This window comes from Telmatherina bonti (genome assembly GCF_933228915.1).
Source record: "Telmatherina bonti genome assembly, chromosome: 6".
NCBI classification, from domain to species: domain Eukaryota; kingdom Metazoa; phylum Chordata; class Actinopteri; order Atheriniformes; family Telmatherinidae; genus Telmatherina; species Telmatherina bonti.
This window is the reverse complement of record NC_136624.1, coordinates 14790093-14816401: the sequence shown is the minus strand read 5'-3', so window position 1 is coordinate 14816401 and position 26309 is coordinate 14790093. Positions and strand designations below refer to the sequence as shown.

General features: G+C 41.6%; 2 protein-coding genes across 2 annotated transcripts in view; one reads left to right on the top strand and one right to left on the bottom strand.

The window, feature by feature from the left end:
* The window catches only part of cenpp (centromere protein P), a gene marked incomplete at its 5' end in the record, with an annotated part of 126812 nt that overhangs the window by 37413 nt on the left and 63090 nt on the right, over positions 1-26309 (bottom strand). The window lies entirely within an intron of this gene.
* aspn (asporin (LRR class 1)) lies at positions 9637-24984 on the top strand. Its single transcript, XM_079242402.1, has 8 exons — positions 9637-9776; positions 14309-14546; positions 18434-18546; positions 20671-20884; positions 21686-21796; positions 21994-22087; positions 22322-22460; positions 23913-24984. Exons 2-8 carry the CDS (start codon positions 14327-14329, stop codon positions 24108-24110), a joined length of 1089 nt encoding a protein of 362 aa, XP_079098528.1. The 5' UTR covers positions 9637-9776; positions 14309-14326; the 3' UTR covers positions 24111-24984.

Below are 26309 nucleotides of genomic sequence, written 5' to 3'. Positions count from 1 at the left end.
GGAGTGTGTTCATTTGCACTTCATGTTATCGAATTAACACCTCAGGCCTCAGAGACAAAGCAGAGCCGCGCTGGCTTTTACTGAACGAGTTACGATAAAATGTCAAACCATACACATTCCGCTAGAACTGGAAAAGCCAACATAATCATAACCATTCCCTCTTCAAGCCTGAGGTTAAGGAATATTTACTTCAGCAGACATCTAAAGGATGACTGGAACAGGAAAAACTATGAATGTGATGAGCAGAGAAACCTCTCTTCTGGTAACACACGGTGGAAATATTAGGTAATCGCATGTGGACAACAATAAATCTGAAACTTTCTCCAAATGAGGCTGAGCCCAAGGATGAAAGTTTTTTTATTTTCTTGCAAAAAAAAAAAAGGGAAAAATTCTTCTCAGCTGCCAAAATGAACAGCTGCTTTGTTCATCAGCGTCAAAGAACTATCAGTCACATGACCTCCACCTCAGGAGGAGAGCAAAGAAAAGATCAGACTTTCATATATGCTTCATTCATGACATTTAAAAAAAAGGTCTCAAATGCTCCATTTTATGTTCGTCCGAATAATTTATTTTAACTTGTGTGAATTATTGCTATAATCCCAACACCAAATTAAACTGAGTGAGCAGTGGATCTTTTTATGCAGCTTCAGATGTTAAGCAAAAGGTCCACAAGCTAAAAAAAAAAAAAAAAAAAAAAAAAGCTCAGAGACGTTTTAATGGGTACCAGTATAAGGTGGAGCTGTAGAAGGTGATGTCATGGAGGAGTGTGAGGATATGCTTATTACTCCAAGCAGCCGGCAGCGCACAGGAGCCGCAGGGTCACGGCTCTTTTCATATGTTTCCTGGCAACGAGACGTTCCTGTGGCACTAAAACAGCAACAACGCTGAGGCAACTTCTTGGCACGGTTGCCATCAAAGTCGTCCTGCTAGCTTGTAGCTTTAAAAAAGAAGAGAGATGGAGGAAATTTCTTCAGCGCAAGAGGACGACAAGCTACGTCCGGACCAGATCCGGCACAGATGTCTGATGGGTTGGAAAGTATGAGAGAAGAGAGATCCCGACCGCCTCCCTTTAGGAATGCATACTCTCTTTCTTCAGGAAATTATCTCTAATGTTTAATTTGTGATTTGAAAACTGTAATTCCAACAATTACGCCATCAAGTTCTTCACAACCACAAACCAATTTCCCTCTTTGGACTATTAAAGTTACAGGATTAAATCATTCTGCGGCAAAGCCGTCAGTTAATAGGGATGACGTTTTTATGAACAGAGGATGGTGGCGTGACAGACGGCCTTGTCTAAGCTGAAGCTCTGCAATTTTAACAGACTGCATACAATGGATAGGATATAATGCAAGAATAATTATCTGCAGCAGACAAACAAAGCCTGCACGCTTCCAAGGTTCACAGAGCAGAAAGTCACAGGCAGCTTTACATCAGGAACTAATCAGGTCCCAGGAATGTTTGAGAAGAGGGTGTCATATAAAGCGAATATCTGATTCAGAATAGTTCATTGTTTCAGTACAGTTATGAAACTAAGATTATGAGCAACTGGGAACTCAGTCTGAGGTTCCACCAGGGGAACCATAAAGGTATGCTAGCTTACACACCACATAAAAGCAGTTTACAGTGATTCAGGCAGACTTTAAGTGATTTTGGCCCTGCGCTGTTCACCGGCAAACTCCAATACAAATTAATGTTGCAAACATTGACGTAGTGCTACACAAATACAGCCAAATACTTTGTAACAAGGCACGATATTGCCAGGATCAGGTTCACTCTACGTAAGGCAGTGTCATTTTGCTCATATTAATTTGTTTATTATTTACACATCCATTCATCCACACACACACACACACACACACACACACACACACACACACACACACACACACACACACACACACACACACACACACAGATCCACTTTTTGGGAGTTCTGATCCGATACCTGAAACTTGAATATCTGCAGATACGATATTTGCCGATACCAAATCTGTTTATGTGAACATTATTGTGACTATGGTTTTTATTGCTGTCATAACTGTATAAGATTTTATTAGGTTGTAATAAATTACCCATCCTTTCTTAAGTTACCTCAACAATACAAATATAATCACACTACAGATCTAACTATTTCAAGAAGTTTTATTTTGATTTGGCACATTTTACCTAAATACAATTATACATGTGCAATTGTAAAACAAAGATCTTGCTTTTAGTGTAACAAAAAATGTCACATTTTGACATTCAAGGCATTTTTTTCTTTAAAAACATGTCCGAAGCTTGTCATCAAACATATCTGCGCTGGCTTGACTAGTGTGGTATCGGGTATTGGTTGTGGTATCGGTGCACTTTTATTAATACCAAGTACGAGTTCACAGTATTGAGCCGATACCAATATCAGTATTGGTGCATCTCTAATATATATATATGTATATTATGTAAATTATATATCTACATAGGAATGTAAAAAATTTTTAATGTTTATAGACGTATGTGCTGTTCTTCAATAGCAAGGAACACCCAATCATTAAATACATTGACATCATGTATTTAAACAGTCCTCTTCATTATACATTTTCACATCATCAGACAAAGACCACACCTACCACAAGACAAGTTATTGACCATGGGACATTTATATATGTTACTGACTATTGTCGGCTTATTTAAAAACATTCTGTTTATGTCTCATTGAAGGGTCCATGGTTTTAACAGTGTTGTTAAGCTTTGTGTTCTTGTTGTGCTAACCTTCTAATACATAAAATGAGAGAACAAATATGGTAAACAGAAGTTCCCATAACAGGACAAGAAAGACAGGGAACTGTCTTCTCCATATCAGAGCAAAATGTGGAGCTGGATCAGATCCTAGGGGTCTTGGGATCCCTATAAACCTTTGTCTGCATTTATTGTTTTTAATTGGTTGTGTGTTTTGGCTGCGATTACCCACAATGCCATGAATTGTACCTGCAGTGTCAACTAGTTCGCTTCCTGCATTTGGTCCATTTTAAGGGGGTGGAGATCTACGAGTTCAGATGTCCACATCAGTTTGGTTATGTTGATTTCAAGATTCTTTTACTTGTTTATAAATGCCTTAATGGTCTTGGGCCTTCTTATTTATCCGACCTTCTTTTTAATTATCAGCCTTCGCGGACCCTGAGGTCCTCTGGTACTGGCCTTTTAGTGGTTCCTAAAGTCAGAACTAAGACATACGGTGAGACCTCTTTCCATGTTATGGTCCTCGACTGTGGAACAGCCTGCCAGAGAGCCTCAGGGCCGCGGAGACTGTTGATGTTTTTAAGAAGAGGCTCAAGACACACCTTTTTAGTTTAGCATTTAACTGAATTATATTTTACTTTATTTACTTATCTTCATTTACTTCATTTATTAATTTATTTATTTTTAAATTGTTTTATTAGATTTCTTATTTTTAATACATTATTGTGAAGTCTATATATACTTCTATGTATATATGTATATTTTCTTTTATTGTTGCTCTTATTTCTTACTGCTTCTTAAGGTTATTCATCTTCTGGTTTTAACTCCAGTGTTTTCCTTATGGGGATCCGGCACGCTGGGGGCCCTGCCTGTTTGGTCTGGGGGCTGTTGTCATGATGACCGCTGCTGTTTGGGTGGCGCAGGGTCCAGCACTGCAGCTTCACGGCTGCGGGGCGGCCTCGTTGCTGCCTGGGAGTTGTGCGGTTGCTGTGGCAGCGGCCCCTATGAGCATGCGGGGGACTGGCTCCTGGTGTGGATGGATCCCGAGGTATTGTTTCCTCACATCAGCACCAAGTCAGAATTTTTATCACTTACTTAATGTTTTTAGTTGTTTTATTAACCAGAATTCAGTTAAAGAGACAGTATTCAGGGAATGATGTTTTTTGGGGAATGTGTGTGTGTGTGTGTGAATGGGTGTGGGGGGGGTTCTTTGCTCTATGTCCTTGTGTGTGTGTGTGTGTGTGTGTGTGTGTGTGTGTGAGGGAGTGTGTGGAAAGAGCTTGTGTCTATTATTTTTAAATGCCTTTTTATCCACTGTTTGTTTTAATCCTTATGACTTGATTTTATCTTGTAAAGCACTTTGTGTTGCCTGAGGCATGAAAAGTGCTCAAGAAATAAAGTTTGATTTGATTTGATTTATGTATTCACACCTCCCCAGACAAACTTCGACTTTCCAGGTAAACCAACGAGAGTTGGAATCATAAGGGCCAAGTCTGATGCTGCAGCTCCAACAGATGCTGCAAAAGGTGACTGTACTTTCCAAATACAGACTTACAGAAGAGATGCAGCATGTTGGTGCACACATTGAAGGATCCTAGGTTTACTGGGAAGTAGAACCTGCTCTGTCCCTTTGACAGACCATTCGACCCTCAGGGTTGTATTTCCAGTCTAGTCTGTTGTTCAGCTGAATCTCAAGGTACTTTTTATCCTCCACTTCTCCCAGGACGTAAACAGAGCATTGTTTACTCTTGTTCCTCCTGAAGTCAACAAACATCTCCCTTCAGCTTGTATTCAAGATGAGGTGATTGTCTCACAAAGTGGCTGTCCATCACTGATACTGCCCACATCTGCAGAGTAATCAGAGTATTTCTGCAGATTACTGGAGTCAGAGTTGTACTGGAAGTCTGAGGTGTAATAATGAGGAAGACATCCCCATTCACCAGCATGTTTTCAGTAAGTAAAGAATCCAAAGTAACTTGTAGAAACAACAAACAGCAGATCTGATTATTCCTCTGAGCCCAGGAATTCAAAGCACATGTTCAACATGAAAGACATCAGCTGGCTCTTCGCTCATCATGTGATCTTTCCACCAGATCTATGCTTGTTTGGAAAATATGATTTCCCCTACTGAAAAGATGCTCTGAAACCAGAATGCAGAGCCAATCCTGCATCAGTTCTCCCGACTGCCAAACCAGGGCTGGGTATTTGGATGGTTTGGCTCTGAACGTAGGTTGTGCTTTTCCAGCTCAGCTCAGCAGAAAAAAACCAGCGTTGGTTGGAAAAATGAACCCTCGATGGAGCCAGCTCCTCTTAGCTTTTCCATTCTTGGGAGGTATTTCTCATTTCTGCCTGAATTTTAAAGCCGAGGGATTTCCTGTTGTGCCTCATTAAGACAATCATCACGCAGAGTACAAGATAAAATAAACACAACATAAAGTTTGATCTTGTAAAGCCCCCCTCACCCGCTTGTCTTGCTTCTGTCTCTCCTTACCAAATAAACGAGGATGTTTTTTAATGCCACCTGAAGTCAGGATTAGGCTGGTATGACTGCTGTGCCAAGCTCTGCTCTGTTGCAACAAGTCAGAAGACGTTCTGGATACCTGCATGCTGCCCAACACGATGCCAGCTGCTCCCAGTACAGCTTAAAGGCTGCTAGACATAAACTAGACATAGGTGTCTGTTATGTAACCAGTCCTCACAGCTTCTGCAGGCTTAACAGGAGCATTATAGAAAACAAGAAGTCCACAACCAAACAAGCATGTCAATCTTTGTACATACAATCATTCGCGCTTTAGTCCAAAACATTCTGTGGAAACTGGCTTCAGGCGTTTGTCAGCTGTTAGAACTGATGCTAAAAGGTTTTCAGTCATCTAGTCAGCTGATTATTTAGCACAGCTGAATCTCTTCACTTTAAGTAGAAATTCATGAAACTGTCATCTGATAATTTACATAGTTCCTGTCAAAATAGGAAGAAGACCAGTCTGATCCAACTGGACCCTGTGTCACTGGCCGGATGAAGCTCCGCTCACTTTGCCATGTAAACTGTTGTAAAAATGCTTTAATAGACAAAATTATTACATATCTCACTGCATGATCAGTCATTCAATATTCAATATTTTATTAATATTTAAACAATTTTACAAATGTATTCAAATTTAGATATGTCTGTCATATATAAATAGTAATTCATTTATACTTACATATTCATAATTTTAATTTTTCATTCAAGATATAAAAGAATTATATATTAAATCATGTAATTTATTTATTTATTCTTCTCAGTGATGTCCACTATAGTGACTTATTTGCAGGTGTACCATTATTAGCTATGCATGCTAAACTGATTTTACACAGATAAACTGTTATACCCACTGTCCAATAACTGTTTGGCATCAGATAATATTAATACAGAGTACAAGAGAGTCTTATCAGACAACTTCAATTACATAGAGTAGGTTTGTCCATTATAAAACACAGAGGTCACAGTCTGTTGGAAACAGGCAGTATGTCCACCAATCAGAGCCATAAATGGATAGTCAAATGGGTAACCTGTGATATTTTTTATATTATATATATATATATATATATATATATATATATATATATATATATATATATATATATACCTCTCCCTGAGCCGTCACCATATCGTGGTGGAGGGGTTTGTGCGTCCCGAAGATCCTAGCAGCTATGTTGTCGGGGGCTTTATGCCCCTGGTAGGGTCACCCATGGCAAACAGGTGTCTAGGGGAGGGACCAGACCAAGCACGGCTCATAGACCCCTATGACGATGACAAACCTGGGCATAAATGTTCCCTTGCCCGGATGCGGGTTACCGGGACCCCCCTCTGGAGCCAGGCCTGGAGGCGGGGTACGAGAGCGAGCGTCTGGTGGCCGGGCCTTCGCCCATGGGGCCCGGTCGGGCTCAGCCCGAAAGGGTTACATGGGCCCCACCTCCCGTGGGCTCACCATCTGCGGGAGGAGCCGTAGGGGTCGGGTGCAATGTGAGCTGGGCGGCAGCAAGGGGCGGGGACCCTGGCGGTCCGATCCCCGGCTGCAGAAGCTGGCTCTAGGGACGTGGAACATCACCTCTCTGGTGGGGAAGGAGCCTGAGCTTGTGCGCGAGGTTGAGCGGTTCCGACTAGATATAGTTGGACTCACCTCGACGCATGGCTTGGGCTCTGGAACCAGTACCCTCGAGAGGGGCTGGACCTTCTTCCACTCTGGAGTTGCTCATGGTGAGAGGCGCCGAGCAGGTGTGGGCATTCTCATCAGCCCCCAGCTTGGTGCCTGCACGTTGGGGTTTACCCCGGTGGATGAAAGGGTAGTTTCCCTCCGCCTCCGGGTGGGGGGACGGGTCCTGACTGTTGTCTGTGCTTATGCGCCGAACAGCAGTTCAGAGTACCCACCCTTTCTGGGGTCCTTGGAGGGAGTGCTGGAGGGTGCTCCTTCTGGGGACTCCATTGTTCTGCTGGGGGACTTCAATGCTCACGTGGGCAATGACAGTGAGACCTGGAGGGGAGTGATTGGGAGGCATGGTCCCCCCCCTCTGAACCCAAATGGTGTTTTGTTATTGGACTTCTGTGCTCGTCATGGATTGTCTATAACGAACACCATGTTCCAGCATAAGAGTGTCCATATGTACACCTGGCATCAGGATTCCCTGGGCCGCAGTTCAATGATCGACTTTGTAGTCGTATCGTCGGACCTGCGGCCACATGCCTTGGACACTCGGGTGAAGAGGGGGGCGGAGCTGTCAACTGATCACCACCTGGTGGTGAGTTGGCTCAGATGGTGGGGGAGGAAGCCGGTCAGAGCTGGCAGGCCCAAACGTGTTGTGAGGGTCTGCTGGGAATGTCTGGCTGAGTCCCCTGTCAGAGCGAGCTTCAACTCCCACCTTCAGCAGAGCTTCGAACATGTCCCGGGTGAGGCGGGGGACATTGAGTCCGAATGGGCTGTGTTCCGTGCCTCAATTGCTGAGGCGGCCAGCCGGAGCTGTGGCTGCAAGGTCGTTGGTGCCTGTCGTGGCGGTAATCCCAGGACTCGTTGGTGGACACCAGCAGTGAGGGATGCTGTCAAGCTGAAGAAGGAGTCCTATTGGGCCTTCTTGGCCTGTGGGACTCTGGAGGCAGCTGATGGGTACCGACGGGCTAAGCGGCATGCGGCTTCGGCCGTTGCCGAGGCAAAAACTCGGGCATGGGAGGAGTTCGGCGAGGCCATGGAGAAAGCCTTCCGGACGGCTTCGAGGAGATTCTGGTCCACCATCCGGCGGCTCAGGGGGGGGGAAGCAGTGCTCCATCAATACTGTGTACAGTGGAGATGGGGAGCTGCTGACCTCAACTCGGGACGTTGTGGGTCGGTGGAGGGAATACTTCGAAGACCTCCTCAATCCTACCAACACGGCTTCCTATGAGGGAGCAGAGCTGGTGGACTCAGGGGTGGACTCTCCTATCTCTGGGGCTGAAGTCGCTGAGGTGGTCAAAAAGCTCCTTGGCGGCAAGGCCCCGGGGGTGGATGAGATCCGCCCGGAGTTCCTTAAGGCTCTGGATGCTGTGGGGCTGTCCTGGCTGACACGCCTCTGCAGCATCGCGTGGACATCGGGGGGCAGAGTGTGAAGCGGCTGGGATGAGAATCAGCACCTCAAAATCTGAGACCATGGTCCTCAGCCGGAATAGGGTGGATTGCCCTCTCCGGGTCGGGAGTCAGGTCCTGCCTCAAGTGGAGGAGTTTAAATATCTCGGGGTCTTGTTCACGAGTGAGGGAAGGATGGAGCGTGAGATTGACAGACGGATCGGTGCGGCGTCTGCAGTAATGCGGGCTCTGCGCCGGTCTGTCGTGGTGAAGAAGGAGCTGAGCCAGAAGGCGAAGCTCTCGATTTATCAGTCGATCTACGTTCCTACACTCACCTATGGTCATGAGCTGTGGGTCGTGACCGAAAGAACGAGATCTCGTATACAGGCGGCTGAAATGAGTTTCCTCCGCAGGGTGGCCGGGCTCTCCCTTAGAGATAGGGTGAGGAGCTCAGTCATCCGGGAGGGGCTCAGAGTAGAGCCGCTGCTCCTTCGCATCGAGAGGAACCAGTTGAGGTGGCTCGGGCATCTGGTCAGGATGCCTCCTGGACGCCTCCCTGGTGAGGTGTTCCAGGCACGTCCCTCGGGGAGGAGACCCCGGGGAAGACCCAGGACACGCTGGAGGGATTACATCTCTCGGCTGGCCTGGGAACGCCTCGGGATCCCCCCCCGCAGAGTTGGCAAATGTGGCTGGGGAGAGGGAAGTCTGGGCTTCCCTGCTTAGGCTGCTGCCCCCGCGACCCGACCCCGGATAAGCGGCAGAAGATGGATGGATGGAAGGATATATATATATATATATATTAACCTTGATAATGTATGATGCAACATGTAATAATAATAATTAATAATTATTTAGGTCAGAATGTACTTGTTTTTTTAACCTTGCAGGCATTCCACATGGTGATGCATTCGAGACTTCAGAGATCTTCACCCTGTTGATGTTTTTCTGTGTTAAACAGTCAGACATCAGCAGCTGTGACCACCATCCCCAGTCAACTCAGTGCCCACAGGCCTCAGTGCAGGCTCCATTCACATGGATGTAAAACATGACATTTGGCAGCGTGCCGCTAAGGGAGGGGAGGTGACAGACCTACCACCGTGTTCAATATAAAACCTGAGCATGCAGGAGTCTGACGCTAACTACCCTGGCAGGACTTCAAAGCTCCTGATGAAAAGCACATGACTAAAGTCCTAACAATGTCTTTTCAACCATAGTCCCAGAGACATTCAGACGGTGCGATCACTCACGGAGTCAAAAGCTCTTTGCTGAAACTGAACCTCTCATCCAAAGCAGTGGAGGTTTTCCATTGGTGGGGGAGTTCTGAGGGCTGTTTTTTTTTTTCTTCTGAGGAGAGAGGGTGATGCTGTTCTTCATTCACTGGGAATGTATTGACTGAGGATCTGCCTCAGCCTTCCAGTTGGACCGTGCCGCTGCTGCTCTGTTCACTGCGTGGGGTTTAAACCGGAACGCACACACCTGACGGCTGAGGTAGGACACACCCTTCATCAACAAAAACACTGTTGAGTCCTGGCTGGCTATACAGCCGGAAAATGTGCTATTTTCATCTATTTGGATGCAGTCTGCTGGAGGTGTGTTAGTGGACCCACATGATTACAACTTACATTTTAAATATTACAGTTTTGCTTGTAGCAAATGAGTTTTGTTTGCATGGAAATGATCAATGAGTGAAGATCACATTAAAGAGGTAAGATGATTCATTTAAATGCTGTCATATTTCATGGGCTTCCTACAAACACAATAAGGAAATTCCCAACAGTGACGGTATATTTCTATGGACTATAAACATGTCACATCAGGAAAAAATGTTTCAAAATGGAAATGACTTCAAATTTGAGGCAAAGGAGCTGATTTGAGTGCTGAAGAATTATCTAGAACATATAAAACGACAAAAAGTATGTACAGATGGCATGATTTTACTATTAGCCGAACATGCTTTATCACATAACAACAATCGATGCTCCAACTGTCTTCTGGTTCCTTATGTATTTCATGTTCTTCTTTGCTCGGAAAACAGATCTTTGGGTTACTGGTAGATGGATATTTTGAAATTAAAATGTTTTAACATTTTAATGACAAGAACTTCAGACTATATGAATATTGACAACCAAGCAGGCTGGTTAGAGTCCTGACTGATGCAGCAGAAAGGAGAGAGGGTAACAGCTGGATAAATGCCTCTGGATCTAATGTTTTTATAAATTGCAGACCTCTTTAAAGGTATAATTTTCCTGCACCAGTCTGACTGGAGCGAAGCAAATCTATTTGTTTTTTAAGCTTGTTTGATTCAGGATTAAAAAAAAAAAAAAAAAAAAACAACAGGAAAATTTGCCTCCAACATACTGCCAAGTTGCAAAGCACCAATCAAGAAAACCATCCCCTCTGATAAATGAGCACACGTGGAACAAGAAGCCAGGAGAGGAGGGGTCTAATCTAGGCAGTATTTGCTGTCAAAGCAGGATGTTCGACCACCATGGCATAGTTGTGGGTGGACTGCACATTTGACTGGGGGGCTCAGAATCCGACAGCACAGGCTGAAGCAAGCCAGACATCCCAGCCTCTCACAGGGTGTAATAGTGGGAGATGTATAAATCATGCTGAGAATCGCAGCAGCTGGTGAATAGGTGAGAGTTGGACAAACATTTATGTTGGCTGCAAGAACTTATTTCCAGTAGAGGCTTTTGGTTCTTTATGGAAACACTGGTAGAAAGTAAGAGCAACAGCTTCTGAAAGTGATCCCTTCAGGAACTCTGTATGCCCTCTGCTCATGTACTGTTTTAGCAATATGTTATTCACTCAGGCTGGAGAAGGAAACTGCACTGAGGTTAGATTGATCTGCAGGGCTGATAACCATAGTTTTTTTTTTTTTTTTTTTTTTTTTTTTTTTTAACATATTAAAAAGATTTTAAAAACAGAAAATATAACCAGACAAAAAGGAGAAGTGAGAGACATGAGTAAATGCCAAAGTTTGTCCACTGCCTTGGTCTGCTTACTGTCATCCATTATGAGCAGCTTTTGGATTGTGACAGCAGTCGCTTTTCAATTCTCCTGCTGATGCCAACTCGACCTGTCGGTGTCATGTAGGAATTACCCCTCTGGTGCTTTCCTGTAACACTGCACAGCGGCAGCAGTCTGGTGAAATTAAGTCTAACGTATACATATCACACTCAACACGGCACAAGTCTGAGCACATACAGAGCAGAAAGAAGTCAGAAACAAGATCAAATCTTGGTTTTACATCAAGTACACTTTTGTTTTTTTTCCTCAGCAAGCCAAATTAACATCAGAAGGTTGTTTAAAATGTTTAAGCCGCAGCTTCTCCTCAATAATTGACATTAAACAAAAAAGTTTAAACAGATTTCAATGTTTCTGAAAGCTATAAAGTCATCTGATCATAATAACTAAAGTTTCTCCAAAGGTTTTCTTCTTTCTTCCTGTTTCCCACCCTTACGTTTTAATAAATCAAACTGAGGTTTGCAGGAAGAATAACATGCAAAAATTGCATTTCATGTCACCCTGATGACCTCCACCTCCGAAGCTCCTCCTACTGACATTTTAAGGCATCGTTTTTCAGACAGAAACATTATTTCTGGTCATGATCTTTCACCAAACGTTCAATGTATTAACAACATGGCGTAGACATAGAAATGTATTTTCATATTGGTTGAAAAATAAATGAATGATTTTGAACGGGATTTCACTTCACATGAGATCTCAGTTGTTTACATAAAAGTGTGAATTTATGGTTTGTTTAAAACCAATCGCAGAAGCAGCCACTGAAGCACTGGAACTTGAAATCATCACACATTGTAAACAAAAACAAGACTTTGTGAAGCATCTGGTCCAATTTACTTGGAGATTTGATCACATGGAGTTTCTCATGTAGCCCCTGACAACAGTTAGTGAGCTCTGTTCTCCAAACTTTCATCGCTCCAGTAAACTCAAGTTGCTAAAAGTTACTTTTGAGGCAACAAACTTCTATAATTTTCTGAGTAAAAAGCATCTTGTTAGATTTTACAGTGTGATTATTTAGCTGCTTGCACTCATTGTTTTATCTGACACAGTGCTGAGTGTATGTTAGCTTGATATGAGTAATTATAGCAAAACATAACTTCTAATGAGAAACTGTAACCCTTGTAGGACGCAGAGTTTCTCTGAACTGCAGCTTCTCCCCTCGGTGATCTCAGATGAAGTAAAACCGTTTCTATCAGGCTGAAGACAGCCAGCCTGTGATTGTAAAGCAATTAAACCCTCATGAGTAACAGTGATTATTCAACGAGCTGCAACATGAAGAAAAGTTAGACTTTCAGCTGCTTCCACCCACAGTGCCATGTTTTATACAACTACTGTGCACTTGGCGTGTTTATGTGAAATGTACTGCCAAATGTTATTAAAAAACTGTGACGTTAAAAAGACTATCACCCCTAACCTCTCTTCATGTGAACGCCAATCTGATGGGAGCTCCCACCATGGCCTTTTCATGTGTACATGTCTAAATGAAAAACAGAAATGGAAAAGTGATCAATGCTTAAATGAACAGATGTCAACCCTTTAACAGACTGATGAAGCTATTAATGTTAACGGAGCAATGGATTTATGAATTGTTGGTACAATTCACATCTGTTTTTGATGAATAAACCCCCAAATGTTTTTATTTATAAACCAAATCTGTTCTCAAATACTCTCATTAAACTGTAATTGATATATTCAAGTATATTTAGGTCCGGTACTGCAAAAAGCTGCATCAGTCAAACGAAAAAGGTTTTTTTTTCATAACAATTTCTTGTTATTTTCACTTGAGATCATTTATAAGGTTTTTCATTTGCTTTCATGGAGGAATCTAAACCCTAAATTATAAACCAGTTCTGTAAAAGTACAACAGTCAATAATGAGATTCTGGATGCAAGAACACAACAAAGAGGGCTTCACAGGTCCAGGTGGGTCCTAAAAGCCCAGACTTATCTGTGCTACAAATCAAGTTTGGTCCAAAGCGCTATGCAGACAACCATTAAAATCACACTGTGAAAACCATTACAGTCGCTCATTCATACGAACAAAGCCGAATGCGGAGAGGAACTGGGTTCCGAATCTCTGTTCTGTTCATGTTAGGGTAAACAGCTGATTAAACCTTTAAACACTAGTCTCTGTTTTGTGAGGCAGACATTATTCTGGTAGCAAAGAATTTTCTGTTATTCAAGCAGTTAAGAAAAACCCAGAACACACAATGGCTCTGTTTCAGAAAATTAACATCTGTTGAGACAGAAATAACTTGCTAAGCCTCCATTCACAATCTGTGTGAAGCCATTGAGTCCTGAGCTCCTGTAACTCCACCTCCTCTTCTTTCCGAAACCTCTTTTAGTTTTTTTATTCCTCCACAGCAGCAGTCTGGGTGGCAGGGAAATGAATGGCTCAGGATGTACTGGAGAATAAAAACACACCATGGAGCTGTGTGTGTGTGGTGTTGATACATTTCAAACTGAATTTATGGGTTTAACATCACAGAAAAACACACATGCACAAATACATGAGTATCAGTGTTGAAAGAAAGAAGCAAAGCAGTCATAAAGATTAATGTTCAGCTGAAACACACAGGCTTTCTGCTTGAATATGTCAATCCACAACTAACATATCTGGCTAAATGCTAACACTAGCCCCACTATAAAACTTAATGAAACTGCTTTTGGTGATTTAGAGACTGGAATTAGTGCTCGCTAGCTCAAATGGACATGTGTAGCGAAGAGCACACACTGCTTCACACAAAGTATGCATCAGTGTCCAAATTTGAGCTGCTTTGATTAAAAAGTTTTATCCCAGATAACTCACCATCAGACTGGATTTGCTATGAGACTCCTCTTCAGGGCCTTGCAAAACCAAAACCAGCTAAAGCTCTTTCACATTGCAGTGCTCAATCAAGCAGTTGTGCAAACAAATAATGCTGGACGTACACCGTAAATCCAGTTCTGTCTGTTGGTTTGAGAGCTAACCTAACCCGTGCTCTTCCACAGCTCTGCCTGGCGAAAACCATGCGAGCCCTCCTCCTGCTTTGCCTACTGGCGCTAGGCAACACTAAACTGTACAAGCCAGTCAACATTACAGACTTAATAAAAACCAATGACATCATGATGGAGGATTGGGAATGGGATGACGATGACGATGACAATGATGACGATGACTATGATGATGATGACAACTGCCCGGCTAGCTGCCGTTGTTCTCCTGGAGTGGTGCAGTGTTCGGACAAGGGTAAGAATCTGCTGTGCCAGAACATACTGCAGGTTTTAGAGAGGCTATGCAGTGAAGTACATCAAAATTCTCAAACAAATATTAAAAATTATTTACTTGTTTGACGATCTGATATAATTTACATTGTTTACAAATTCTCTGATCCAACGATCAAATTGAACAATGTCTTTTCTTAAAGCTGGGGTAGGTAATTTTGCTCAGACATTTTTTCTTTACTCCTGGTTCCTTGTCCTGATAGAAGTCTATACATTTTGTTATTATGAACAATAAGAAATATAGCTAGACCCCTCAGTTTACTGAAAATCTAAAAAAAACAAAACAAAAAAACTCTGACAATCCAAACATGCAGGCCAAATTGAAGTTGTACATTTCTTATATTTCGTAAGCTTCTTCTCCTGGCTCCCCTCTTCCCCCTCCCACAGTGCATACCTGACAGCCGCATCCTGCATATAAATAGTGTGTTAGGATGAAAATACAAAGTAGTGAAGAAAAAAAGACTTGGAAGGCAAACATGGATGAGAAAATGCAGGATGGGTTTCCCCAACCCTTCATCTTCATGCTGCAAAATTCTTTACTGGTTTTACTGGAAGTAAATACTTTTAAAAATAAAAATAATTTTAAAAAGTTATTAAAATGTGTTTGTTAAATTATCCATCCATTCTCCGCCGCTTATCCGGGGTCAGGTTGTGGGTGCAGCAGCCTAAGCAGGGAAAACCAGTCTTCCCTTTTCCCAGCCACATTTGCCAACTCTGCAGGGGGAATCCCAAGGCGTTCCCAGGCCAGCCGAAAGATATAATTCCTCCAGTGTGTCCTGGGTCTTCCCCGGGGTCTCCTCCCAGAGGGACGCGCCTGGAACACCTCACCAGGGAGACATCCAGGAGGCATCCTGACCAGATGCCGGAGCCACCTCAACTGGTTCCTCTCGATGCGGAGGAGCAGTGGCTCTACTCTGAGCCCCTCCCGGATGACCGAGCTCCTCACCCTATCTCTAAGTGAGAGCTCAATCACCCTGTGGAGAAAAGTCATTTCAGCCGCCTGTATACGAGATCTCATTCTTTCAGTCACGACTCACAGCTCATGACCATAGGTGAGAGTAGGAACGTAGGTCGACTGCTAAATTGAGAGCTTTGTCTTCTGGCTCAGCTCCTTCTTCACCACGACAGACCAGCGCAGAGCCCGCATTACTGCAGATGCCGCACCATTCCGTTTGTCGTCTCGCACTCCATCCTTCCCTCACTCATGAACAAGACCCCGAGATATTTAAACTCCACTTGAGGCAGGACCTCACTCCCAACCCGGAGAGGGCAATCCACCTTATTCCGGCTGAGGACCATGGTCTCAGATTTGGAGATGCTGATTCTCATCCCAGCTGCTTCACACTCGGCAGCGAATTGCTCAAGTGAGAACTGGAGATCACGACCAGATGAAGCCAACAGGACCACGTCATTTGCTAAAAGCAGGGACCCAGTCTTGAGGCCACCAAGCCGGATCCCCTCAATACCTCGGCTGTGCCTAGAAATTCTGTCCATATAAGTTATGAACAGAATCAGTGATAAAGGGCAGCCTTGCCAGAGTCCAACCCTCACCGGAAACAAATCCAACTTACTACCGGCAATGCGGACCAAGTTCTGACACCTGTCATACAAGGACCAGACAGCTTGTACAAGGGGGTCCGGCACCCCACAGTCCCGGAGTACCCCCCACAGGAGCCCCCGGGGGACACGGGCGAATGCCTTCTCCAGGTCCACAAAGCACATGTAGACTGGTTGGGCAAACTCCCATGCCCCCTCCAGGACCCCAAAGAGGGTATAGAGCTGGTCCACTGTTCCGCGACCAGGACGAAAACCACACTGCTCCTCCTCAATCTGAAATTCGACTATCCGGCGGACCCTCCTCTCCAGGACCCCTGAACAGACCTTACCAGGGAGGTATAGGAGTGTGATTCCCCTGTAATTGGAACACACTCTCCGGTCACACTTCTTAAAAAGGGGGACCACCACCCCAGTGGCAATCCAGCGGCACTGTCCCCGATATCCACGCGATGCTGCAGAGGCGTGTCAGCCAGGACAGTCCTACAACATCCAGAGCCTTAAGGAACTCCGGGCGGATCTCATCCACCCCCGGGCCCCCCAGCTCTGCTTCCTCATTGGAAGACGTGTTGGTAGGATTGAGGAGGTCTTCGAAGTATTCCCTCCACCGACCCACAATGTTCCAAGTTGAGGTCAGCAGCTCCCCATCTCCACTGTTCAGTGTTGACGGAGCACTGCTTCCACCTCGTGAGCCGTCGAATGGTGGACCAGAATCGCCTCAAAGCCGTCTCGAAGTCTTTCTCCGTGGCCTCGCCGAACTCCTTCCATGCCCGAGTTTTTGCCTTGGCGACAGCCGAAGCCGCATGCCGCTTAGCCCGTTGGTACCCATCAGCTGCCTCTCAGACCCCTCTCGAGGGTACTGTTTTGTGAGCCCAAGCTGTGTGTCGAGGCGAGTCCCACGATATCTAGTGGGAACCGCTCAACCTTGCGCACAAACTTAGGCTCCTTCTGTCCAAAATTTGTTGAGTTGTCTTTAACCCAAAACAGATAAACAATGGTAAAAAACATAACCTCCTTGGCAGAGGTAAGAAAATAAGCCTTGGATCACACAAGGAGCAAACCAGAGGGGGAGGAGCCAAGACAGGGAGCCACTTTCAGATCTTGCTAACTCCTCAACATTACCTACCCCAGCTTTAAATCAAAACCTCCAGATACTCGTTCCTCAGGCTGTCGACTGCTGATGTAATTCAAAGTTTTCTAAAATAGCAGTTAAATGTGTCGTTTAAAGTTCTCAAAATATGAAAGTTGTGTTTTTGTATTAGAAACTTCTCATGTGAGGTTTACTGTCATTGCTATTGTATAATCTTTCAGATCAACTAAATTTTCTTTATGTTCAGCGTACTTCTAAGTGCAGTTGTGTCAGGTTCGGGTATGCACACGCATTTCCTCGGAAAGGTCATTATTACTACTTAAAATGAGCTGTATATCAAACCCCTCTAATAACCTCAAGCTCTGCTTTTATTCTGGAATATCACAGAGGCTATACAAGAACTGTATTAAATCTTCTACTTGCCTTTTATTCAGCACTTCAGTTCATCCTTTGTATAAAACAAAAGTTAATCCCTCTCAAATGGTAAAACCAATTCTTCCTTCTTTTCTTTTTAATGCTGCCAAGTCATAATCTATACCTGATATAGGGTATGAAGTCTTTGGGAAGTCAGAAGCTGCACTTCTGGTTCTATGTATAACAATGAGCCTTTAAAGCAATCCACGAACAGCTGACAAAATACATTTAACAGCGGGTTTTTTCCCCCCCATATCTTCACCAATTATTTTCCGTGACTACTTAACAACAAAACGGTTGGAAAAAAAAGTTTAATGTTAATAAATAACTAAGTATATATAAGGCATAAATAGACTCTCTGCATCACCGATGCAACATAACTGTTTTTTCATAGAAATACTGATGCAGAATGGTTAAACTGCAAAGCAAGGCAAATATTGTTTTGCATTCACAAACATCTTGCAACTAAAACTTGCACTAAATTAACTTTATCCATTGTTGACTGTAATGGCAACTCCAAAAGGTGCAGGTGAGCAAAGTAACGAGTTTTTTCTAAAAACCACTTTTATATTTTTGCTGCTGTATATTTACTTGGTTAGTTGCATTTATTATGAAAACTGTAGTAGTACAATCCCTGCTTCCAAAGTTACAGTGCACACATGGCTGTTGGTGAGGCTGAATTTCTTCATCACTAAAACTTAGATTTTATGACTTACATCAAATACTGTATATATAAAGATTCCCTTTTGGTACAACTCTTGTACTTAATTGGTCATTTGTGTCTCTGTCAACAGGTCTCATATCTGTTCCTGAGAAGATACCTGAAGACACCGTGATGATTGATCTCCAAAACAATGATATTACTGACATCAAGGAGGATGACTTCAAAGGCCTTCACAGGCTTTATGTAAGAGAAACCTTCATAAATAAACCTGAAAACATATTAAAAAAAAAAAAAGATCCAGCAGGTATCAGTTCATCTGATAGCAACAACAAGCACATCTACAGTTCATACCTGACCTGGACTTATCATTTGTTTACTTCATCCATCCATGCATTTTCTTAACCACTTAGTCCAATCCAGGGTTACTAGAAACTGGAGCCTATCCCAGCAATCACTGGGCGAGACAGGTCGCTAGTCCATCACATGGTCACTTGTCGACTTGTTAGAAAAAAAAGGTGAATGGACTCAAAATCAGATTTCAGCACTGTACTTGTTTGTTTATCAGCAAATCTTACATTCAATTACTGAACATGTGATTCAATTACTTCCAGTAAGGTCTGTCTTCTTTTGTTTTATACATCCATCTTGTATCCATCTTTTTTCTGTTTCAGTACATTTGATCATTCTTAACCAAACAAAATAAAACCTAACCCGGGGAAAAAAAAGCAGGTAATTTGAGCAAGTGCTCCTGTTCAAACATTAAACATGGTGAGGCATACCCATACATTCCCAATGAAAATATGGACATAAAGATTCACTGCATGCAATGATGCATCACCACTAACGCCCAAAATGATAATCTTCTGTTGGCATCATTAAACTGGTCAATCTTACATGCTGGTATTCAGGATATAACCCAAAATGTGCACAACTGCTTGTTCAAGATATCAACATACTATAGATATAAAAATATTCACTCTGGAAAGATTCCTGTTTTGTGATGCTATTAAAAAAAAAAAAATCAAACCACAATAAACCATTTTAATTTTTTCCCACCTTTAATGTGACCTTCAATCTAAACAATTCAGCTGGAAAACAAACTAATCTGGTGGAAAGAAACAACCAGCAAAACTAACAAACATAAGAATCATACAACAGTAATAGTTAAACTATTGACATAGTAATATTTCTTCCTTCATTGTGGTCTTAAAATGTGATATTCCTTTTCAGTTTCAGCCCTCTAGCAGACGCCTGAAAGCTTATACGGAGCTGTTCAAAATAACCTCCTCCATGGCCAAAGTCCCAGTTTCAGCTCAAGGAGAGCAACCTTGTACTATGATACTGCCCTTACCATGCTTTATTATGGGGAAAAAAAGGATGGAAAATGCTTTTTGTCTTGGTTTTATGGCCAAAAACTTCAACATTGGTCTCATCAGACAAGAACACATTTAATGCCATTTGAAAAAATATTTCTCTCATTTCATTTCAGTTTAACTCAACTTTATTTAGAACTTCATAACAATGTCATCTTGTGGCACTTTCATTTGGAAGTTCTCTGCAAATCAAGGCTTTTGTTGTAGCAGGAAAGAAACAAAGTATTAGTTGAAGGCTCTCTACACTTACACAACTAGCTCATTGTATACTTTTTCTTTTAATCTTGAATGCAAACAAACACAAACACGGCAAACACATGAATTTCTTTTATTAGCCCAATTGTACAGTTATAAATCAAACTAAAGGTAAGGAAAGTTGAACTGATGAACTGCGACTGCTGGGTGAATTAGGCCTCACAATTGGCTTTGAAACGTGATGGCTGCAGGGCCACAAATCAGCATTCTCATCTCAGAAATGGAAAACAAAATAACTTCCAGCTGAAGGGCAGGTTTGTCTTTGATCTGGCAGCTGTTTGCTCAACTGGGATTAACTCACATCAAGGCTTGAATCTCTGCTCTGAACTACAAACAACGGAACAGTCCCGCTGTTTCCCGCTAATTTAGTGATTTGTTCTTGTTTATCGGCTACAACTCACCTGACCCGATTTTTAAAAAAAAATCACACTACTTCTGATTAATCTAATTTTATTAAAATCTCGATTTTGACTCTATTCTCTGTAAAAATAAATAAATATAAAAAAAAACGTATCCTGAGCAGATTCCCTCTGTCAAACATTTGGGTCTACAAAAAGCTGTAACTGTTTCATGCTAAGCATCTTGGCTGGTTCGGATTTAATGCTGGCTGCAACGGTTTGGCACAGAGTCATAATGACTGTTACTGAGACACAAAAATTGGACCTATTTGCATAAAAATGGAGCAAAAAGTGAACTGAACTCATTAAAGTCATTGCAACTTTTCTTTTTCCAACAACAGGGACTGTTTCTGATCAAAAACAAGTTATCCAAGATTCACCCGAAGGCCTTCAGGAACATGGACAACCTAAAGCTGCTTTATCTCTCCTACAACCTGCTGACTGAAATCCCTTCAAATCTGCCCCCCAACGTCCTCGAGCTGCGATTTCATGAAAACAACATCAACAGAATCCAGAAGGAGGCATTTAATGGCTTGAGGAAGCTGCATGTGCTGGGTGAGAACCGGTTTTTGGCTCCTGCATCGACCATTTCAACTGGTCTGTAGGTTCCTCAGAAATCATGTGCACAAATTCTGATACTTCACAAACGTTTGCTTCAAAATAACATGTCTATGAGAAATAATGAGTCTGCGGTATCTCTGCAAACCACCAGGCCTGTTTAAATACTTCTGGAGTCAGATGAAAAGGAGATTTTGTTAAGATGGTGCATAACCCAGTTAAAAAAGTTTTAGACTTGCTTTAAAGGCACAAAACAAACAATTTTCACGATTAACATAAATATCCCTTTTTAATGATGCAGCTGTTGCTGTAAATCTTTATCTGATCATAGTACGATATGTGAAGATTACTCTGAAGTGAAGCAACACAAAATTAGAGAAGCTGTCATAGGGACAGTTCAGGCGAGGTGCCCAAAATGGCCATTTTTTGACCCAGTTTGGCAAAAATGTCCCCCTGCTGGGAGACCTCAGGTTTTTAAAAAGTTAAGAGATTAAACCTGAGACAAGACAGACCAAAAGATCAGGAAACAAAAAAATAACTCAGTTTCAACAAGGCAAACTTTGACATTTTAAGTGAACACATCTTTTACATCAGTCTTACTGTCAAAACTTCAAGGTACCAGTTTTTCCAGATGAATTACACTGATGGGTCATTTCAACAAAGTTGCATGTGCAGAACACGAAGAACAACTGATGAGATTTCCATCGCAATAGATCTATTATAATTCACCCGTCCATGCTTCCCATCTATTAATGACTCATTGATAAATCAACCAGATGTCTGTGCTTGTCCAAACAGAGCTGGGCGCCAATCCTTTGGCCAACAGTGGAATTGAGATGGGAGCGTTTAATGGCATGTCGTCTCTGTATATCGGTATAGCAGAGGCAAAACTAACAGCTGTGCCAAAAGGTAAGACATGACTCAGCAAATCAAGTTTGAGTCTATGTTTCTTGTCATGCACCTACAGCATCACAACACACAGAGACTGAAAACCATTCCTGTCTGGTAGTAAAATGTTTTAACAGAACAAGTTTGCTTTCAGATGATTCTCAGTGACATAAATAAAAGATGCTTCAGGAGTTTTTTTGGTTTGTTCCTTCTTCCAGACTTCCCAACCTCCATCACAGAACTTAGCCTGGACTACAACAAGATCTCAAAGGTGGAAGTAGAGGACTTCATCAGATATAAAAACCTGCAGAGGTGACTGCCACCGCTTGTTTTTATCCTTTTCCAAACATATTATAAAATATGTACCTTTGGAGAGTTGAGCTGATATCACGGTTTATCAGGACAGAATAAAAAACACACAGGTCTGACAGACTTCAGCTGAATATGTTTGACAAGCTGATGTGTAAATCTGTTGTTCTTATTTCTTCACAGTAGAACATTTCTATCAATAAGCAGTCACAACTTAATCCTTAACCATTTGTACAGGTTAGGACTGGGCTTTAATCAGATCAGGTCAGTAGAAAACGGCACCTTCGCCAGAATCCCAAACATCCGTGAGATCCACCTGGACCACAACCGTCTGAAAAAAGTCCCACCTGGCCTGAATTCGCTGCGTTACCTCCAGGTGAGAAGCAGTCAGGAATACATGAATCTGTATTAGTATACAGAATCTGTATACTCTGCAGAGTTGGGTTGTGATGATATGCTTTTGTCCTGATTCGATGAGATTCCGATTTCTTGGGCACCAATTCGATTTAAATTGTGATTTTCATGATCTTCGATACTGCTAATTTTTGTAAACTACAAACAAGTAAACAAAAAAAAAATTACAAAACTTTTTTTCCTTGTCATTTTTCTTCATTTCAATTAGGAAAAAACAACACAGTAGCCAGACCATCATTCTGCTGCTATAATGTCCAAGAAGACAAGTAAATAGATCAATAAAAATTACAAAAAAGATAGATTTGTATTTATTTGAAAAAAAATTGACTAAAAAAAATCTATATTAAAATTGTGAAGCAAAAAATCCAGATATAGAATTTTTTTTATTCGATTTCCCACCCTTACTGCAGATTATACATCAATATGTCAAACTAGTAAAACCATAAATAAAATACAATAATATATCTTTCAAGTATAAATATAAAGAACAAAACTATAAATTTGCACAATTTTCTAATGGTTAACGTATTCTGTGTATCTCTTATTGGAGTTAATTTATTGATAAAGCTACTTTACTGCCCCCTGGTGGTAGAAAAAATACCCCCCTTTATGTAGTAAGTAAGCAGTGAAAAATACTGTAAATAAAAGAACAGCAGCTCTGATGCCGTTTTCACTGCTCTGACGCATGACTCCTTCTGACTTTTTAAAGGTTTTTACTCAGAGAAGTGATATACAACCTGTGTTCATTGGCAAAACAACAACTTTCTGCAATCAAAAAAAATCTTACGTACATTAAAAGACCACACTGAATGGTAGCAAATGTGGTTTAGTTTTTCTCTGCTTGTGTATTTCTGGAGGCTATGACGGGGTGCAGGGTCAAGTAATATATTAGAAACATTTAGTTTCAACATTTACATGTACTTTACATGTACAGCATAAGATTTGGAGACAAGATAATATTTAGATTAAATGTTAAGATTTAACATATAAATTTTATATTTAATGTTTAGACGTAACACCAAAAGTAACACAAACCGAATAGTGTATTTAATGTAGAGCACTTTGTATGTTTAGAAATATGCTATATAAATTTAATCCAGAAATAATATTAACATTTAACATTGTGATTAAACTTTATATTTTACCTGTATAAATGTGTTTATCAATTAAAATAAGTAAATAAGATTATTTATATTGTAAATGTAGGATAAATGTGCTAAAAATGGTTAGTTTAGTTGTTATAATACAGATGAAATAAGGTTGTAATAATCCACTTTCCGGCTTGTGGTCTGGTGAGAAGATGATCATAAAGAAAAACTAAAAAGCCGCATAAATAAACAAGCTGCAATCATATGTTGTTTATAGAAAGGACAGATAAAATAATGAGTTTGAAGGCTGTTCCCTGTCTCCACAGGTGATTTACCTTCATCGCAACAAGATCGGCTACGTGGGAATCAACGACTTCTGTCCAGCTTCTGCCAGCATCAAGAAGAATCAGTACACAGCCATCAGTCTGTTTGCCAACCCAGTTAAATACTGGAGCATACAGCCAGTCACCTTTCGATGCGTGACCGGCCGGAGGGGCGTCCAGCTCGGAAACTTCAGAAAATAGAGAAAGTAGATCTCCAAAAATCATGGTAGAATAAGGAACCATTCTGACTGACAAAACAAGACAAAACTACACATATTCCTGAGGAGACGGCAGTTCATGAAATAGGATACATTTTCAATATATAGATGTATTTTAGAACCTGTAGGACATGTTGGATGCTGGTATTCTTTACACACAGAGGGTTTCATGTCAGGGAATTTATGTTGACTATTGAATTATAAGCTAACATATAGGGAGTGTTTACAGTAGTCACAGACAGACACGAAGGAGGATGACAAGAGTACTGCTGCCCCCGAAAGGAAAAACTTAGGGGAATGCTGGGATTTTACCCCTCAGCTGTTGCTTTATGGACTTTGACAGGAATACAGAACCACCCAGTTACTTGACTTGCATCATATACTGACTGTTTATGAAGTTTTTATTTCTTTCTAGTTTTCAAATGATCATTATGTTTGATGAAATCGAGTAGAGAAGAAAACTTATACACTTATACACACATACAAGTTTTCCTCTTCATTAAATATCATCAGACATGCAAATATTAAGAACATTACATCAGATGTGGGGGAGTTTTAAATGGACATTTCCATCTAGTAGAGGTTTGTAGCGTCACCAAGCAATGTTGGAATAATTTACTACAGCAAGTCACTTTTAAGCTCCGTGTCCGTCTATGTTGTTAATTATCCTGATTTTCCGTGACTGATCTGAAATTCATCATAAACTCTGTTACCCTCCATGTGGAGCACAGATCATTTCTAAATCATGACCAGCTAGTATAACTCACAACATGGGTTGTCAGAAAAATCTTTTCCAACATGTTTCTCCCCTTAAATGGTGCTATATTTATTGAGGCTGTGTTTAATAAATCTGGACGACCTCAAACAACACTGTGTCTGACTTTGTCTTTGAAATGATTGTTTCTGACAAGGAATTGTGATTTTATTTGAGCTGATGTGCTGTCTTGTAACAAAACTCTGATCAGGGCACAGAAACTATTTAAAATGGTATTTTTTAAATACATATTGAAATGATTCATATCTAGTAGTAATTTTAGAAAAGGTCAGGGGAAGAATAAAACAAATTTATTTAACATTTTTAAAAACCCAAATGCTCACCTATCAGAAAATCTACCTGTACCTTATATGTACCTTATGTACCTTATAAGTTGGAAAACACTTTGAACAGTTTACATACTGGGAAATATTTGGTCAATTTCCAGTCCTCTTCAAGTAAAAACTAATTTTAGTCATATTTAACTGAAAAAAATTACCTGATGGCATCATGGCCTGATCCATATATACCAGCTAAATGCTGTTACTGGGATCACTGTTTAGTAATACAATGATTGTACAGTAATACAATCACTATGCATACAGTGTTTTTCACTAAATAATCAATGCAACTGATTGTGGCTACTTTTAATTGTGAAAAATGATTTTTAGGTTACACAACAACCTGGATTTTCTTAAATCTTTCCATTCGTTCCATATTACTCTGCAGAAAGTTTTTTTTTTGTGTGTGTGACAGTACAATGATTTTACTGAAGTTTTCCTCAAATATTTTCTTTCCTTTCACAGGACACTGCACTATTCCACACTTCTCATTTGCTGAAAGCTCCGTCATTTCCCCCAGACTGCGTGGAAACTGTGAATTGCCTTACAATGTGGAACACCCTCCTTCAGCAGCCTGCCTTTCACTAAACTCACCTGGAAAACTCAAACCTCAACTCAACCTCCAAACTGGTCTGAGACTGTTATCAGTGGCCAAAGCTGACCAGAGAAACAACACTAGATATATAAACATACACAGGAAAACTAAAACATAGATGTTTCATTAAGTGAAATCCCACATGCAGAATATTCTGGATCACAATGTATTTCCCTAAAACAAGAATGGGCAACTTGGGTCCTCAAGGGCCGCAGTCTTACAGATGTTCTGAGTTTCCCTGCTGCAACACACCTACACAACCAGTGTAGAGTTTGATGTCAAGTCCTGCACAAGTCTGCTAATTTAGTCTGATGTGTATCAGACGTTGTGCAACAGAGAAACTACTAGTTTGGAGGACTGCGGCCTTGATGGACCGGAGTTGATCATCCCTGCCCGAACAGATGGCAGAAAATAAGCAGCTGGGTCCTCCCTTCATCCACCAGCAGATGTCAGTGCACAACAAGCAACTGCAACCAGGTCTCGCTGCATCTG